Source organism: Geotrypetes seraphini, chromosome 14 (genome assembly GCF_902459505.1).
Source record: "Geotrypetes seraphini chromosome 14, aGeoSer1.1, whole genome shotgun sequence".
Classification (NCBI taxonomy): Eukaryota; Metazoa; Chordata; class Amphibia; order Gymnophiona; family Dermophiidae; genus Geotrypetes; species Geotrypetes seraphini.
Window position 1 is genome coordinate 21444466 of NC_047097.1, and position 17380 is coordinate 21461845.

Consider the following 17380-nt stretch of genomic DNA (forward strand, 5'->3'; position numbering starts at 1 on the left):
CCTAGACCCCCGTTGAAATCCTCCACCTCGAGACAGCGTTTCCGATATCGGACAGGTAAACCGGGTTTGAGGTCCACGTATGGTTCCTTCCCTTCTTCAAGGCCTAGGTTTCCGCAGAAAGGTTCCTTTCGTGCAGCAAAACCTCCTTCAGCTCAGTCAGCCCGTGCCCCAGCAAATCGGTCCTCACAATGACGGGGTCTTGGCTCCCTCCGCTATTCCCTTAGGGGGAAGGCTGTCGGCTTTTGTAGCGGAGTGGGCCAATATCACGTCGGATCAGTGGGTGCTAGAAATTATTCGAGACGGTTACAAGTTAGAGTTCGCCTCTCCCGTCGCCGATTCTTTCTTGGTGTCCCCATGCAATGGGGTAACCAAAAGGGACTCGGTACGAATGACTCTTCAGGTGCTTCTGGATCTGGGGGCGGTGGTGCCGGTGCCACAGGAAGAAGTGGGACTCGGCAGATATTCCATTTACTTCATTGTGCCAAAGAAAGGGGGGTCGTTCAGACCGGTGCTGGATCTCAAACGAGTCAACGAATTTCTCAGTATCCGTCATTTCCGGATGGAGACAGTTCGGTCTGTCATTGCGGCAGTGAGGCCGGGGGAGTTCCTCACTTCTCTCGATCTCAAGGAGGCGTACCTCCACATTCCGATTTGGCCCCCGCATCAGAGGTTTCTGCGGTTTGCGATCCTAGGCCAGCATTATCAATTTCGGGCGATGCCCTTTGGTCTGGCAACAGCTCCTCGCACTTTTTCAAAGGTGATGGTGGTTGTGGCAGCATGTCTCCGCAAGGAGGGGATTCGAGTTCACCCTTACTTAGACGATTGGTTGATCCGCGCCTCTTCAAGGCAGGAAAGTTTGTCGGTGACTCAGAGCGTGATATCTCTCCTTCAGTCTTTGGGGTGGATCATCAACTTTCCCAAGAGTTCGCTGTCCCCGTCTCAAACCTTAGTACATTTAGGGGTGATGTTCGATACTTGTCGGGGAAAGGTGTTTCTACCCCGAGAGCGGGGAGAGAAGTTACAGTCTCAGGTTCGTCTACTTCTCGAATCCCCGAGACCTCGGGTTTGGGATTATGTACAGGTTCTAGGCTCGATGGTGGCGGCTATAGAGGTGGTACCCTGGGCTCGGTTCCACATGAGGCCGTTGCAAAGGTCTCTTCTTTCACGGTGGTCCCCGGCGTCCCAGGATTACGATCTGCGTCTCCAGTGGACTCCTCGAGCGGCTTCCAGCATGCAGTGGTGGCTCAACGAGTTCAATCTTTTTCGGGGCATGCCGTTGGCGACGCCGGATTGGGTCGTAATCACGACAGATGCCAGTCTTCGGGGCTGGGGGGCTCAGTGCCTACAAGCATCGATCCAGGGGGTTTGGTCCTCGGTAGAGGCCCAGTGGTCGATCAATATGCTGGAGTTGAGGGCTATCAGGCTGGCGCTTCTGGCATTTCAGTCCAGGATTCAGGATCGTCCAACCAGGATCTTTTCGGACAGCGTCACAGCAGTGGCGTATATCAATCGGCAGGGGGGTACCCGGAGTCCTCAGTTAGCCGAAGAGGCAAGGCTGCTGTTTCAATGGGCAGAGACGCATGTTCCTCTCCTCTCGGCGGCATACATTGCGGGTCACGAAAATATTCAGGCAGACTTCCTCAGCAGAAATCGTCTCGATCCAGGGGAGTGGGAGCTGTCCGCTCAGGCGTTCAATATGCTAGTCCTACGGTGGGGGCTCCCGGAGATAGATCTCATGGCCTCGTCTCGCAATGCAAAGCTGCCTCGGTTCTTCAGCAGACGCAAGGAACCGAACTCGGAGGGGGTAGACGCGTTAACCCTCCCTTGGCCTCCAAATTCCCTCCTATACATATTTCCTCCTTGGCCAATGATAAGTCGGGTGTTACAACGCATCGCTCTCTTCCAGGGACAGGTGATCCTGGTAGCTCCAGATTGGCCACGTCGTCCGTGGTACGCAGATCTGATGCAACTATATGCGGGCGATCGTTTGAAATTTCAAGTGACGCGGGACTTACTAACTCAGGGTCCAATCTCCATAGAAGATCCGTCCCACTTTGGTCTTACGGCCTGGCTATTGAACGGTCACGGCTAAGGAATAGAGGTTATTCTGAGCAGGTGATTGCCACGCTTCTTCAAGCAAAGAAGCTTTCCACGTCTACCTCCTATGCTAGAGTCTGGAAAGTGTTTGACTCGTGGTGTGGGAGGCACGGGATTTCGCCCTTTCGGGCGTCTTTATCGGCTATTCTTTCCTTTCTGCAAGAGGGCGTAGCTAAAGGGTTGGCCTATAATTCTCTGAAGGTTCAGGTAGCGGCCATTGCTTGTTACAGGGGCCGGATTTCTCGTTTGGCGCTGGTATCACAGCCCGACGTAGTCCAATTTTTAAAAGGAGTTCACCATATCAGACCTCCTATGAAGAGACCGTGTCCCTCATGGAGTCTTAAGCTGGTCCTTGGGAGGTTACGAATGGTGCCTTTTGAGCCTTTATCCATGGCTACGCTAAAAGATGTCACTTTGAAAACAGTGTTTTTGGTGGCTATGGCTTCGGCAAGACGGGTGTCTGAATTGCAGGCGCTATCTTGTAGGGATCCTTTTTTGCGGATTTCGGATGCTGGTGTATCGGTTCGAACGGTACCGTCCTTCTTGCCGAAAGTGATGTCTTCCTTTCATATGAACCAGTGTTTATTCCTCCCGGCCTTTCGGAAAGAAGATTGGGGGAAGCAGTACTCGTTGTTACGTCTCCTGGATGTGCGACGGATGATTCTACATTATTTGGGGGTGACTAACGACTTTCGCCGGTCGGATCACCTCTTTGTTTTGTTCGCGGGGAAAAACAAAGGAATGGCAGCGTCGAAAGCTTCCATTGCGCGTTGGGTCAAGGAGACGATTGCTTCGGCTTATTTGTTGACAGGGAAGCAAGTGCCAGAGCAACTTCGTGCTCATTCAACTCGGGCTTTAGCTACGTCATGGGCGGAGTCCGGGGGTCTTTCCTTAGAGGAGATTTGCAGGGCGGCTACTTGGTCGTCGGGAAATACCTTTTCAAAGCATTACCGGTTGGATGTGGCAGCCCGTGAGGAGGTTAGTTTTGGCGCTTCTGTGATTGCGGAGGCGGCATTAACTTCCCACCCGATTTGAGTTTTGCTTTGCTACATCCCACTTGTCTGGATTCATCTGCTGCTTTGCTAAGGAAGGTAAAATTATGTTCTCACCTGTTAATTTTCTTTCCTTTAGAAGCAGCAGATGAATCCAGAGCCCCACCCTTTAACTTCAATATCTATATAGGTGTTCGGGGGCAGTCTTTGTTTATTTGCCAATTGGGTTATTGTTGGTAGTTGTATTCAGTAATGTTTCATTGTGGCATTTGATACTGGAAAGAAGTTTTTTAAGAGGCTCATTCTCCTATCTCGGGATGCTTGGGCAAGGAGCATAACTGAATGGACAGAGAGAATACCGGGCTATAAGGCCAACGGTTAATCAGTTTCTCTATCTCCACCTGCTGGTCGATGTGAGCTATTCCCACTTGTCTGGATTCATCTGCTGCTTCTAAAGGAAAGAAAATTAACAGGTGAGAACATAATTTTACCATAAGTCTGTCCAGTTATTGCTGGCCACCCTGTGAAGACTATCCCAGCTGCCACCTGTGATCACCTCAGGGATAGATATAGATATTTTTAATTATTATTTATATACCACTTATATCCTAAGTGGTTTACATTCAGATACTTTATCATATTTCCCTATCTGTCCCGGTGGGCTCAAACTCTATCTAGTGCACCTGGGGCAATGGGGGGATTAAGTGACTTGCCCAGGGTCACAGGGAGCAGCGAGGGATTTGAACTCACAACCTCAGAGTGCTGAGGCTGTAGCTCTAACCCCTGCGCAACACACTCCTTTTGTAAAAGAGCGTTTTGCAGCTTGTGTTCCGCTTCCTTGATAGCTGAATATGCAAGAGCTGCGTTTTAGTTTACATCCAGTTCCATCTATGCTATCCCACAACAATCCAGTCAGCACCCACCATAGACCTGTTTGCTATGAAGAACATGCAGCCTGCCAAGACAGACCAGGCTGCACGAGTGTGTGCATTTCTGCTAAAACTTTTAATTGCTATTAGTTGCTGTTCAGTTTTAGGGTGGATTCAATTTGCAAATGCTTGTCGCCACATAAAGAGAAGGGAAGATACATGCAGGAGTTTCAGTTTGAATATTTTTGATGCAGCAGTTTGAATTGTATTGTTATATTAAGCATAGGCAGAATTACATCATGATATTTAAACTGCACAACTTGACAGTTTGTCTATTGTAAAAGCACCTCCATAAGTACTTACTAATTTATAGTTGTCCTTGAGAACTACTGTGTTAACTGGGAGATTATTTGTAGACTGAAATGCATTGAAATACAAACTTGGAGATTAATTTTGAATCTATCTCCCTCCTTTACTAGAATTTTTTTGATGCAATAGGTATTGAAATTGTAGCATGAAATGAGCATATTACTTAGATTAATGACCTATTCTTTCTTTTCTGTTTTCAGGTTTTCAAGGAATAAGATGGACGGTAGCTTTGATTGTGATTGCGGTGAGCTGGAGCCACCTGATCATTAACAGAAGGCATCTTCTGTAAATCAAGAGCTGCCCCAGTTTCCTGTGTAACTAGACTCAAAAACAAAGAAGAGAATAAAATTATTTTGTCTATGAACACCATAGGATGTCGCTGCTCAGGACCAGTCTAACACTGAATGTATCTGCACTGTGAGGAGGATGTTAATAGAAGCCTATTATATGCATATTTATTCACATTTTTGTTAAATGTTAATCAGTTTCATACACTAGCGCCAAGTGCATAGTATGTCATTTCATCCCTTTTCAGTTTGTTTTCTTTGATGTCTGCAGGGATGCTGCACCTTTTGTGAAATATGAGTACTGTAATATCGCTGTCTGAAATTCAGTTTGTTGCATTCTAGAGCTTTCGGGCTCTGTTGAATGGGACACACCAGGCCTGGCAGGCTGATTTATGCAATGAGTGTCAAGAAACCATCTTATATTGAAGGCAGAGATTTTCTTCTCTCTGCATGAAAGCTCTTTTCTTCAGATACTTGTTAAGGAGCATCTTCAAGTCCTTATTTCATTTTAAAAATTTAAGAGAAAAAAAGTGTAAAGATTTCAGAATGGCTGAAAAATTTGAAAGTCTCATGAACATTCATGGTTTTGATTTGGGTTCTCGGTACATGGACTTAAAACCACTTGGTTATGGTGGAAATGGCTTAGTTTTTTCTGCTGTTGACAATGACTGTGACAAGAGGGTAGCTGTTAAGAAAATTGTCCTTACTGACACTCAAAGTGTAAAACATGCACTTCGAGAGATCAAAATTATCAGAAGACTCGACCATGATAACATTGTAAAAGTATTTGAAATCCTTGGTCCCAGCGGAAGCTTGTTAACAGAAGATGTGGGCTCTCTTACAGAGCTGAACTGTGTTTATATTGTTCAGGAATATATGGAGACAGACCTGGCTAACCTGCTAGAACAAGGGCCTTTACGGGAAGAACATGCCAGGCTATTCATGTACCAGCTGCTACGTGGGCTTAAATATATCCATTCTGCAAATGTCCTACACAGAGATCTCAAACCAGCCAATCTATTCATTAATACCGAAGACCTTGTGGTGAAAATTGGTGACTTTGGTCTTGCACGCATCATGGATCCCCACTATTCGCATAAGGTATGGAAGGAGTTGAATGACATGTAATTTTAGAGAGATTGTTTTGCTCAGTTTTATCATTATTTCCAACTTGTTTCCTTTGGGGCATTAAAGGGGCAATTCTGTAAATTGGATTGTGGTGAGAGCCTATTCTATAATAGTCTGGGCACCTAAACTTATAGAATACTATTGTAACCCAACATCGGGGCACCTTATGTTTACACACTCAAAGTTACATCAGCTGTAGATTCGGCATAACATTGGTACCTAAATATAGCAAGAGCATGTGTAACATACAGTATTCTGTAAATTGTGTGCATGGGTTGCAGCTCTGATCATGCCCTTGTGAATGTTCCCTTGCATTAAGCACTGTAGTACTTTTGCATGCCCTTACTTAAAAGTACTTAAATCATTTTACTACGATATACATTACATTACATTAGGGACTTCTATTCCGCCTATACCTTGCAGTTCAAGGCGGATTACAAAAGAGCTAACTGGACATTTCCAGTGAAGTTACAACAGTTTTGTTTTTTTTTGTTTTGTTTTGTTACAAGGGAGGAGAGGTACCTGGATTAATTCTGGAAGAACTTGCAAATTGGATATTAAATTGACTGTACGTTACTATGTGATATAACAAATAGATTACAGTTAGAGTACAAATAAGATTACGTTACATTTCAGGGATCTGAATACTTGGTTGGTGTTTTGGGGAGGAAGAGATTATTTAAGTGGAGGTTTTGGGGGAGAATTTATCTAGGAGGAGGGGGAAGGGTTGGGTTAAGATATCTGGATAAATTTTTTGAAAAGTAGGGTTTTGATTTCTTTTTGAAAAGTTTTGAAGTCACCCATTGCCGTCAACAGGTTGGAGATGGAGTGGTTAAGTGCACATAAGTGCACACTTAACTGCAAAAGCACAGTTATTCTGTACATTTACAAGTAAAGTGGCATGTCAGTGAGAGCACCCAGTTATAGAATTACCTTTTCAGTATGGAATTATGATTTGATCATCAAACTTTCCAATATAGAACAAACAAACAAAAAATAGTCTCTACTGCTCTTAGTTTTGTCCTAGAGGGATTATACATACAATTGTGTGCCTACTAATTCTTAGAACTATATAGTTCTTGACTTTATTTTGGACAAACTTAAGAAGAGTGGAGACACCTGAAGAAGCAGAGCATCCTAATCAGAGTTCTTGTACAATCCCACTATGTTCCTGGACAGGTGGGTTATGCATCCCATGTCACGAGACTGCTAGTAGAAAGCTTCATTTACATAACTTATCGGACCCTCCCCTCAGGACTGAACTCTGGTCTCCAATTTCTTTCCTACAAGCGAGATAGTAGGAACCAGTCTTTCCTTAGCAACAGCAGCAGATGAATCCAGAGACCAATGGGATAGCACACATCTACCAGCAGGCGGAGATAGAGAATCTGATTAACAGGTGGTCCTATTGGCTGGCATTCCTCCTTTATCTTCAGTATGCTCTATCTCCCAGCAGGTGATGATCGCTATTCAACTAGCTCCTGAATTCTGGCTGTGACTGGAAAATTATTTTCTCTCATTAAGGTTTCTCTTCAGTGAGACTGCCATTCTATTTCTATTGTTGAGGTTTCTCTTCAGTGAGACAGTGATGTCCGGCTGAATGGTGGCGGCTTTAGGGGGGTTACACCTGGGCCCCCCAAGTCCCTGCCTCACCCTCCCTCCAGTGATAGAGGGTCTAACTGGGTCTCTATTTTCCTTTTTTCCCTTAATTATGTAAAAAAACAAAACAAAGGGAGACCACTACTCAGTTCCATTTCTGCCCTGCTACTCCTGAGTTACCTGCATCTACCGACACTTACCGGTATTTACTGGCACTAACAAAGAGCTTGTGAGTACAGTGGTACCTCGGTTTACGAGTGCACCGGTTTGCGAGCGTTTTGCAAGACGAGCAAAACATTCGCAAAATCGGCGCCTTGTCCAAGGCACCAGGTTCCTATGAGACTTTTTTCCATGACGAAACTTCTTCTTCGACACATGCTGCCTCGACATCTTCCGAGTCCTTCTCGAGACAAGGCATCGCCAGATCAGCTATCTTTCTCGTATTTCCTTCGACAGATGGCTGTTGACTTGGATGTACAATTGGATACTGGCTCCAAATATTCTAAGGAATATCTCGAAGTCATGCGTCTTCCTTAGCCTCCGGCAGAGTGTCTCAAGCTTCTGCTTCATAAGCTTTTGAACCAGACTTTTGCTCGATGCATGGAGACTCCCTTCTCCATACCAGCAGTTCCAGGAAAATTGGACTCGAGGTATAAGACGGTGCATCGCAAGGGATTTGACAATTCACAGTTATCTCATCAATCCCTGCTAGTTGAATCTTCCTTGAAGAGATCCCACCCTTCCAAAGGCCCTCCTGGAAGGGAAGGGAAAACTATGGACAAATTTGGACGTCGCATTTACCAGAATGCTATGATGTCCTCGATTATAATTTTTATTTCATCACTTATTTTGAATTTCTTCTTTCTCTTCTACCGAAGTTTTTGATTTATATGGATAACCACATGCATTGTGAGTTTCAAGACGTCATTGCTTCTTTCTCTCAGTTACGTCTCTATCTCCTGCATTCATCTTACGATGCCTTCGTACCATTGACATGGCTTCGTACCATTGACATGGACCCTAACCTTCAAGATCGCCTGGCTAACATTCCTTGTCAAGGCAACGACCTCTTTGATGAGTCAATCGAGGCAGCCACTAAAAAATTATCTGACCATGAAAAATCATTTGCTTCCATCGTCAGACCTAAACCGAAGCCAGTTCCTGCTAAGCCTGCATGCCCTGCTGTTATCTATCAAAGGCGTTTCGCTCCAAAGCCGGCTCCTTATACTCACCCTCCTTTGAAAAAACAGCCACCTCAGAAGCAACAGAAATCCCAACCTTCTGCTGCACCTAAGGCTTCCCATCATCAGGGAAGGATACTCTCTTCATTTCATTCAGGTTCCTCCAGACCTTCCTCCAAGTGAGTATCCTTCCAGTCCATCCCAGACTGCCCTTCTTCTTAACATAGTAACATAGTAGATGACGGCAGATAAAGACCCGAATGGTCCATCCAGTCTGCCCAATCTGATTCAATTTAAATTATTATTTTTATTTTTATTTTTTTTCTTCTTAGCTATTTCAGGGCGAGAATCCAAAGCTTTACCCGGTACTGTGCTTGGGTTCCAACTGCCGAAATCTCTGTTAAGACTTACTCCAGCCCATCTACACCCTCCCAGCCATTGAAGCCCTCCCCTGCCCATCCTCCTCCAAACGGCCATGCACAGACACAGACCGTACAAGTCTGCCCAGTAACTGGCCTAGTTCAATCTTTAATATTATTTTCTGATTCTAAATCTTCTGTGTTCATCCCACGCTTCTTTGAACTCAGTCACAGTTTTACTCTCCACCACCTCTCTCGGGAGCGCATTCCAGGCATCCACCACCCTCTCCGTAAAGTAGAATTTCCTAACATTGCCCCTGAATCTACCACCCCTCAACCTCAAATTATGTCCTCTGGTTTTACCATTTTCCTTTCTCTGGAAAAGATTTTGTTCTACGTTAACACCCTTTAAGTATTTGAACGTCTGAATCATATCTCCCCTGTCTCTCCTTTCCTCTAGGGTATACATATTCAGGGCTTCCAGTCTCTCCTCATACGTCTTCTGGCACAAGCCTCCTATCATTTTCGTCGCCCTCCTCTGGACCGCCTCAAGTCTTCTTACGTCTTTCGCCAGATACGGTCTCCAAAACTGAACACAATACTCCAAGTGGGGCCTCACCAATGACCTGTACAGGGGCATCAACACCTTCTTCCTTCTACTGACTACGCCTCTCTTTATACAGCCCAGAATCCTTCTGGCAGCAGCCACTGCCTTGTCACACTGTTTTTTCGCCTTTAGATCTTCAGACACTATCACCCCAAGGTCCCTCTCCCCGTCCGTGCATATCAGCTTCTCTCCTCCCAGCATATACGGTTCCTTCCTATTATTAATCCCCAAATGCATTACTCTGCATTTCTTTGCATTGAATTTTAGTTGCCAGGCATTAGACCATTCCTCTAACTTTTGCAGATCCTTTTTCATATTTTCCACTCCCTCTTCGGTGTCTACTCTGTTACAAATCTTGGTATCATCTGCAAAAAGGCACACTTTTCCTTCTAACCCTTCAGCAATGTCACTTACATACATATTGAACAGGATTGGCCCCAGCACCGAACCCTGAGGGACTCCACTAGTCACCTTTCCTTCCTTCGAGCGACTTCCATTAACCACCACCCTCTAGCGTCTGTCCGACAGCCAGTTTCTGACCCAGTTCACCACTTTGGGTCCTAACTTCAGCCCTTCAAGTTTGTTCAACAGCCTCTTATGAGGAACTGTATCAAAGGCTTTGCTGAAATCCAAGTAAACTACATCTAGCATATGTCCTCGATCCAGCTCTCTGGTCACCCAATCAAAAAATTCAATCAGGTTCGTTTGGCACGATTTACCTTTTGTAAAGCCATGTTGCCTCGGATCCTGTAACCCATTAGATTCAAGGAAATACACTATCCTTTCTTTCAGCAACACTTCCATTATTTTTCCAACAACTGAAGTGAGGCTCACCGGCCTGTAGTTTCCTGCTTCATCCCTGTGACCACTTTTATGAATAGGGACCACATCCGCTCTCCTCCAATCCCCAGGAATCACTCCCGTCTCCAGAGATTTGTTGAACAAGTCTTTAATAGGACTCGCCAGAATCTCTCTGAGCTCCCTTAGTATCCTGGGATGGATCCCGTCTGGTCCCATCGCTTTGTCCACCTTCAGTTTTTCAAGTTGCTCATAAACACCCTCCTCCGTGAACGGAGCAGAATCTACTCCATTTTCTCGTGTAACTTTGCCAGACAATCTCAGTCCTTCTCCAGGATTTTCTTCTGTGAACACAGAACAGAAGTATTTGTTTAGCACATTTGCTTTCTCCTCATCACTCTCCACATATTTGTTCCCAGCATCTTTCAGCCTAGCAATTCCATTTTTTATCTTCCTCCTTTCACTAATATATCTGAAAAAATTTTTATCTCCCTTTTTTACATTTTTAGCCATTTGTTCTTCCGCCTGTGCCTTCGCCAAACGTATCTCTCTCTTGGCTTCTTTCAGTTTCACCCTGTAGTCCTTTCTGCTCTCCTCTTCTTGGGTTTTTTTATATTTCATGAACGCCAACTCTTTCGCCTTTATTTTCTCAGCCACTAGGTTGGAGAACCATATTGGCTTCCTTTTTCTCTTGTTTTTATTGATTTTCTTCACATAAAGGTCCGTAGCCATTTTTATCGCTCCTTTCAGCTTAGACCACTGTCTTTCCACTTCTCTTATGTCCTCCCATCCTAAAAGCTCTTTCTTCAGGTACTTTCCCATTGCATTAAAGTCCGTACGTTTGAAATCTAGGACTTTAAGTATTTAAGAAGACATTAACTATTTTTTTCTGAGGTCTCCGTACTCAAGGCCTCTGGACCAGTACGGACTTTGACACCCCTGGTCTAAAGGAAAGAAAATTAACAGGTAAGAATATAATTTTTCCTTTCTGTTCATGTTTATTTTTTTCTTCTATTAAGTTTTTACACAACTTCTGCTGCAGAGGTTCCCCATGGCAGTGGTCCCCAACCCTGTCCTGGAGGACCACTGGCCAGTCAGGTTTTCGGGATAGCCCTAATGAATATGCATGGGGCAGATCTGCATTCCTATCATCTTCATTACATGCAAATCTCTTTCATGCATATTCATTAGGGCTTTCCCAAAAACCTGATTGGCTAGTGGTCCTTCAGGACAGGGTTGGGGACCACTGCCCCACAGGGACAGCTCTGGCTGCGGGAGATTGCAGACTTTGTGAGTAAAATCTGCTTCCAGGACGTTGGCTGCTTTGCATTTCAGATCGGGGCTCAGGGACCGTTCCCTTAAGAGCTGGCTCACCCCAGGTTTGCCCACTAGTGGGTTTGAGCGCAGGCTGCATAGCTCAGTGGAGAAATGCCCAGAATCTGAGCCGACTGCGTTCCTCCACCAGGTCGCTTCCACAGGGGTGGGTGTGTCCGTTGGTGGCAAAGGTCACCGTTGGTGTCAGGCCAGATTGGCAATCAGAAGACCAGCAGTCCAAGTTACAATGTTTCTTGAGGCAGAGGATCTCCCTTTAAGCTGTTTCAGCTTCCTTTACTGCAGTGCACAGTACAGCATGGTACAGTCAGTAGTTTTGGGGCAATTTGGGAGTTAGCCGTAAGTCCCCCCATCCCTAAAATCACTGCATTATGGGAGTTCTTGTGTTTTTCTCAAGCTATTTTCTTTTGAAAATTGCTCCTATGGTGGCCATCTTGGGTTTTCCTGATTTGAATTTAAAGTTATTTTTTTGCCTCTACAAGTTTCAATTTTGCAAGAAAACTACTCAGATGGACTTCTCAGGACAGGATACTTTAGATTCATGCCCCATTTACGGTAGATGGCTTTCCGATAAGCAGCTGTGTTCCATGTGCCGTGCAGCGCATGAGGGGGCAAAGTTTTGTCGGCTGTGGTTCCCTCTATTCATTTGGGGGAGTCCTATTGACCAGTCCATCCGTGGCTAGTCCAAGAAGTAAAAATTGGCCCCGGGAAGGCATATTTGCGGCCCTGGTGAAATGTAGCCGTGATTTGGCATTGGAGACAAACAAATCTTCTAAGAGCACAAAAAAGAGTTCCCAGGAGGCGGTGCTGCTTCAGATGAGGGTTTCCCCTGGAATGTATTAACGCGCTTTTCCAGGTTTATCTAGCCAAAAAAGAGATGCCAAATAATCCTCCTTTGGAGTCCTTGCTAGTCCTTGTTGAGGGTCCCCCTTCCCAGGACATGGGTCTTCAGTCCAGAGTCCCCAAGTTGACTAGGAATGATAATGCCGACTGATGACAAGGATGATCTGGATGACTTAACTATGCCTTTGTTCACACAAGCAGACACCACCACTGCAGGGGATGTAGCTATGCTCACGGATCTCCACAATCTCTATCTGGGAGAGGCTCCAGATCAGAGACTTTTTGATCCCTTTTCCTTGATTGAGTAATTTCCGAATCCCTCCAGGAGTTGAAATTGGAAGTTGGGCAGTCAGCAGCAGCAGAATGCTCTCTCTCGAGAGTAGCATGAAGCCGCAGTCTTCATCCTTTTCTGATCATCTGGACATTGCAAAAATGCTCACGGATCCACTGGGAGGCGCAGAAGGTCCTCAGAGTTGCTATAGCCATGTCTAAACTCTACCCAATTGCAGACGCATTAGCGTTTTTGTGTCCCCGAAAGTGGATTCCTTGGTGTCACAGGTTACCAAGTGTACTTCTCTCCTTAATGAAGGAGGGGTTGTGCTGAAAGATGTACATCTGGCAATTTCCCAGAAGAATATGCAACGATTGCGAATAGTACAAAATGCAGCGGTCAGACTGAATTTTAGATTGAAAAAATATGATCACATAACACCCTCCTTTCGAATACTGCATTGGCGCCAATGGAGGCACGGGTGAAGTTTAAGTTTGGTTGCTTCTGTTAAAAGGCTTTGTTTGTTTTAGCTCCCAAATATATAATTGAGCTTTTCTCTTTTGCAACCAACAGACATAAGAGAAACTCACATCTGAATTTTGTTTTTCCGCCTGTTAGAGCAGTGTTCTTCAACCTTTTGACACCTATGGACCGGCAGAAATAAAATAATTATTTAGTGGATCGGCACCAATCTGCGGACCGGCAGTTGAAAATCACTGGGCTAAGTCATGCCCATCTCCGCCCCCATAATAGTACTAATTATAACACCATTCTTTTTTCATATATATACACACAATATAATCGTATTAACAACACATAATGGTTAACCACAAAGTTAAAATACACAAAGCACACTGTATGCTTTTCAACATTCATTCCTACCAGAAAACAGATAATCCCATGCAAATGCAGGACCAAAAACTAAAAGTACTAATATTTACAAACAAATCCTAAGATGCAAGACTCTGCAAGCAGTACAACCCCAGAGGAAAAGAAACAAATGCATTTCTCCCTGAACAAACAGCAGATGCAAATCAATCACTAAAAGAAAATAAAAACATTCCCCCCTACTATTGTTGTCTCTCTCCCTCCATGCTATGCCTTGCCTTCTGGCCTGCCCCCCCCCCCCTCCCCAGTATTATCTTTGGGTCCACGGTGCGATCAATGCAACGTCTTCGGGCTGGCTCCCTGAGTGAAGAACACTGTGTTAGAGGATGTAAATTTAAAAAGCATCTTCAAAATCTTTTTTCATATCAAGCAGCATTAAGGGGTAAGGATTTAGAACAATTGCTTTTGCTTACTGACACTTATGGGGAATTTAGGAGACATCTAAAAACATCTTTTCAAAGTATTTAGGCAGCTAATTCGTAAAAATTTTATTATGCACTATTTTGATAATTTTAGTGTCTCTAATTAGTGGCTTTTAACTTTTTAGTTCTAGTCAACTTCTTTTATTGTTTGTTTGTTTTTAACTACTGTAAACTGCATAGAACTTTACGGCCTTGTGGTAAATAAATTTATTATTATTATTATGACTGTAGGATTGATTTTATCCTCAAACGGCTTTGACTCTGTGACCTCCAGGCCAAAAGCAACTGCTTCCTTTGTGGCAAGAGCTTGCCACTCAAAGCTTCGCCATGATCCTGACACTATTGTTTTTCAGATTCTTCCCTTTTTTTAAATTTCAAGCATGGATTATGTGGCAGATGCCTTGTATGATCTCTTCAGAGTGGTGAGCAAGCTCTCTGCATACTCTCCATGCGTAGGATGTGAATCTGGCAGTGGTCCAGTGACACATCCTTCAAGGCGACCCTCAGTAAGCTACCTTTTAAAGGGCAATTACTGTTCTGTAAAGGTCTGGATGACTTTATGGCTGGTATGCAGGACAATAAACCCAAGTCCTTACCAGAAAGGCCCCAGTTCTCTTAAGGAATGAAGCATTCTAGCTTTCGTCCTTCCAGACTTTCCTGTCAGTACTATGGGGGTTCCTCGGGTCGGAGATCCTATCAGTCAGCTAGTGGTTTGGTGGAACCTGACGCTCACAGTCTTCAGAGAGCTGCTCTGCGTCAACCCAAAGAAACAATAATGATGCCAGGCCCTCAGCTGGACCTTCGCTGCTCGGGGAACAGCTTCCAGACTTCTGGAGGAGTGGATGGCATCACCTCTGATTGCTGGATCCTGGATATTCTTTGTGATAGCTACAAACTCGATTTTTATTGGCCCCTTTCAGAGCTCTTTCTGGACTCCTCGGCGGGGAAACCAGACAAGGCGGCTTGGGTGGAGTCCATGGTCCAAAGGTTGCTGGACATTATGGCCATAAAACCCATCCCGGAGTCTGACTCGGATATACCTCATCATGCCAGAAAGAGGCTGCGAATACTGGAGATCAATCCTGAAGAACTTATGTGCACGACAGAAGAGTGGGAATTGGGTGTGATTGTATGTGATTGTATGTGTTGATCTTAAGGTGTAGGCTACTGCTAGAGCCACACTTCTTCACATCTCATTTAAAAATTCCTTATAAGCTTATATAATAAAAGAATTTCATAATGGAACTCAAGCGCTCACAGTTATAATGCCATTAGTATACTTTTCGTTATTTGTTACCCTAAGGTGATATTGTGAATCACCCTTAATACCTTGTAACTAAGGTGTATCAATCAACTTTTCATGGCCCTCAGAGATGTCACCCAGGGATCAACACGATCATATCCCTCGGCTTTACACACCCAATCGTCATCGGGTCAAAACTAATGTGCAAATAGTGTATAAATTTTTCTTTTGCTTTTTTCCTTATGTATTAAACTCTTATTACTAATCTTAAAACAATAAATATGACTGTGAGTTTTAAAGTAGATACTTAGCTTCACCGGGATGGTAAGTAGCAGTTGGTAAGGGTATCCCTTACCAACTGCTACTTACCATCCCGGTGAAGCTAAGTATCTACTTTAAAACTCACAGTCATATTTATTGTTTTAAGATTAGTAATAAGAGTTTAATACATAAGGAAAAAAGCAAAAGAAAAATTTATACACTATTTGCACATTAGTTTTGACCCGATGACGATTGGGTGTGTAAAGCCGAGGGATATGATCGTGTTGATCCCTGGGTGACATCTCTGAGGGCCATGAAAAGTTGATTGATACACCTTAGTTACAAGGTATTAAGGGTGATTCACAATATCACCTTAGGGTAACAATTAATAGCACCTTGTAAGAGAATACAGTTTAGAAAACCGATTGTCCTAATTAGTATACTTTTCGGCATGTAACCTTAATATGAGCTATTATTTTTATTCTTTTATTATTATTATTAATTTCCTAAGATTTAATTTAATTTTAACTGTTTACTATAGCTATTTGCTGCAAAAATCTTCATATATCATTATTGTAGTAGTACTTAGCTTGTGAATACTACACAGCCATCAAGAAACGACAGAAGATCTCCGTTTCGCTCTCTCAATATGGAACAGAGCTTCTTCAGGAGCGCTATCGTTAATATTATCAGCACTTTTAGTGATACATCTATTATGTGGCCGGATTGAAAACTACAAACTCTCTGCCCTCCTTCAACTTTCAGAGCGTCTTTTGTCACATCCGGGAATCCAGTGAATGTGGTCCCAGTTTCTTTTTCTGCTTTCCTGTCTTCTGCTTTTTCCAATGGGTATTTTCCATTTACACTTTTTCCAGATTCTTCCTCTCTTCTTCCATTCCCTCACCACATCCATTTCTTATATATGTTCTCTTTCTCTCTCTTTTTTTCTTCCTGTCTGGCCATTTAGATTTCACTCTTACTCTTCAGTCCTCCTTCTTTCACCTTCCATTTCCTTCTCTCACTCCTTCCCTTTTATTCCCTTTTATTATCCATCTCCCACTACTATGCTTCTACCCTCCCACAGTCTCTCCCAAATAACTCCACCATGCTCAGTATCTTCCGCCTCCCTTCTTGCAGTCCAGCATCTCCTCTCTTTCTCTATCTCTTTCAACCGCTCCCTCCCCACCCCCCGAGGGATCATTTTTCCCTAGCCAATGCCTACATTAAAAAATAAATAAATACATTTCCAGCCCTGTTTACTTTGTATATTTTGGCCACATTAATCTTTGTATTAACCTGCTTATTGTGATTTGACCTGATGAACTGTGCATAGCTCTTGAAACCTAGTCAGAAATGTATTAAGTTGGTCCATAAAAAGATGTTACCCAAAACTTACAGTATATGTTGACTTTTAATTTTGTGTATCCAAGCAAACTAACATAGCAACCACACAGCTTAATTCAAGATTACCTTAAGATACAAAGTTATGCAGAGAGGTAACCGCTGGGATTTATTAGCAGCAGTATGGGCTTCCTGTTTTGTACACCACTTAATGGAACATATCTGCTGGGATTTATTTTGTTACGTCATCTTTTTAATTTGAAATTGAGTAAGCTTTTGTTTGCACAGCTGCCTGGTGTTAGGGTTGTATTTATGGGAACTTTGTTTGGTGATGAATTTTATATATGTTTTGTAACACATCTAGGTTTTAGGGGAAAAATTTTTTTTAATTTTTTAAAAAAAATAAGTTACTGTTATGTTGTTATCTGTACTTACTAGTAAATGTAGTCCATAGCATGTAAATTTGCTCTGAAGTAGATAATTCTGTCACATA

The 17380-nt window shown here is 43.7% G+C and overlaps 1 protein-coding gene across 3 annotated transcripts in view; it reads left to right on the forward strand.

The window, feature by feature from the left end:
* MAPK6 (mitogen-activated protein kinase 6) overlaps positions 1 to 17380 on the forward strand; it is a 77396-nt gene that overhangs the window by 25426 nt on the left and 34590 nt on the right. For all 3 annotated transcript variants that reach the window (XM_033919942.1, XM_033919945.1, XM_033919944.1), the window contains exon 2: positions 4528 to 5715. In XM_033919942.1, coding sequence (XP_033775833.1) covers positions 5065 to 5715 — 651 coding nt within the window. In that variant the 5' untranslated portion in view covers positions 4528 to 5064. The remainder of the gene's footprint in view (positions 1 to 4527; positions 5716 to 17380) is intronic.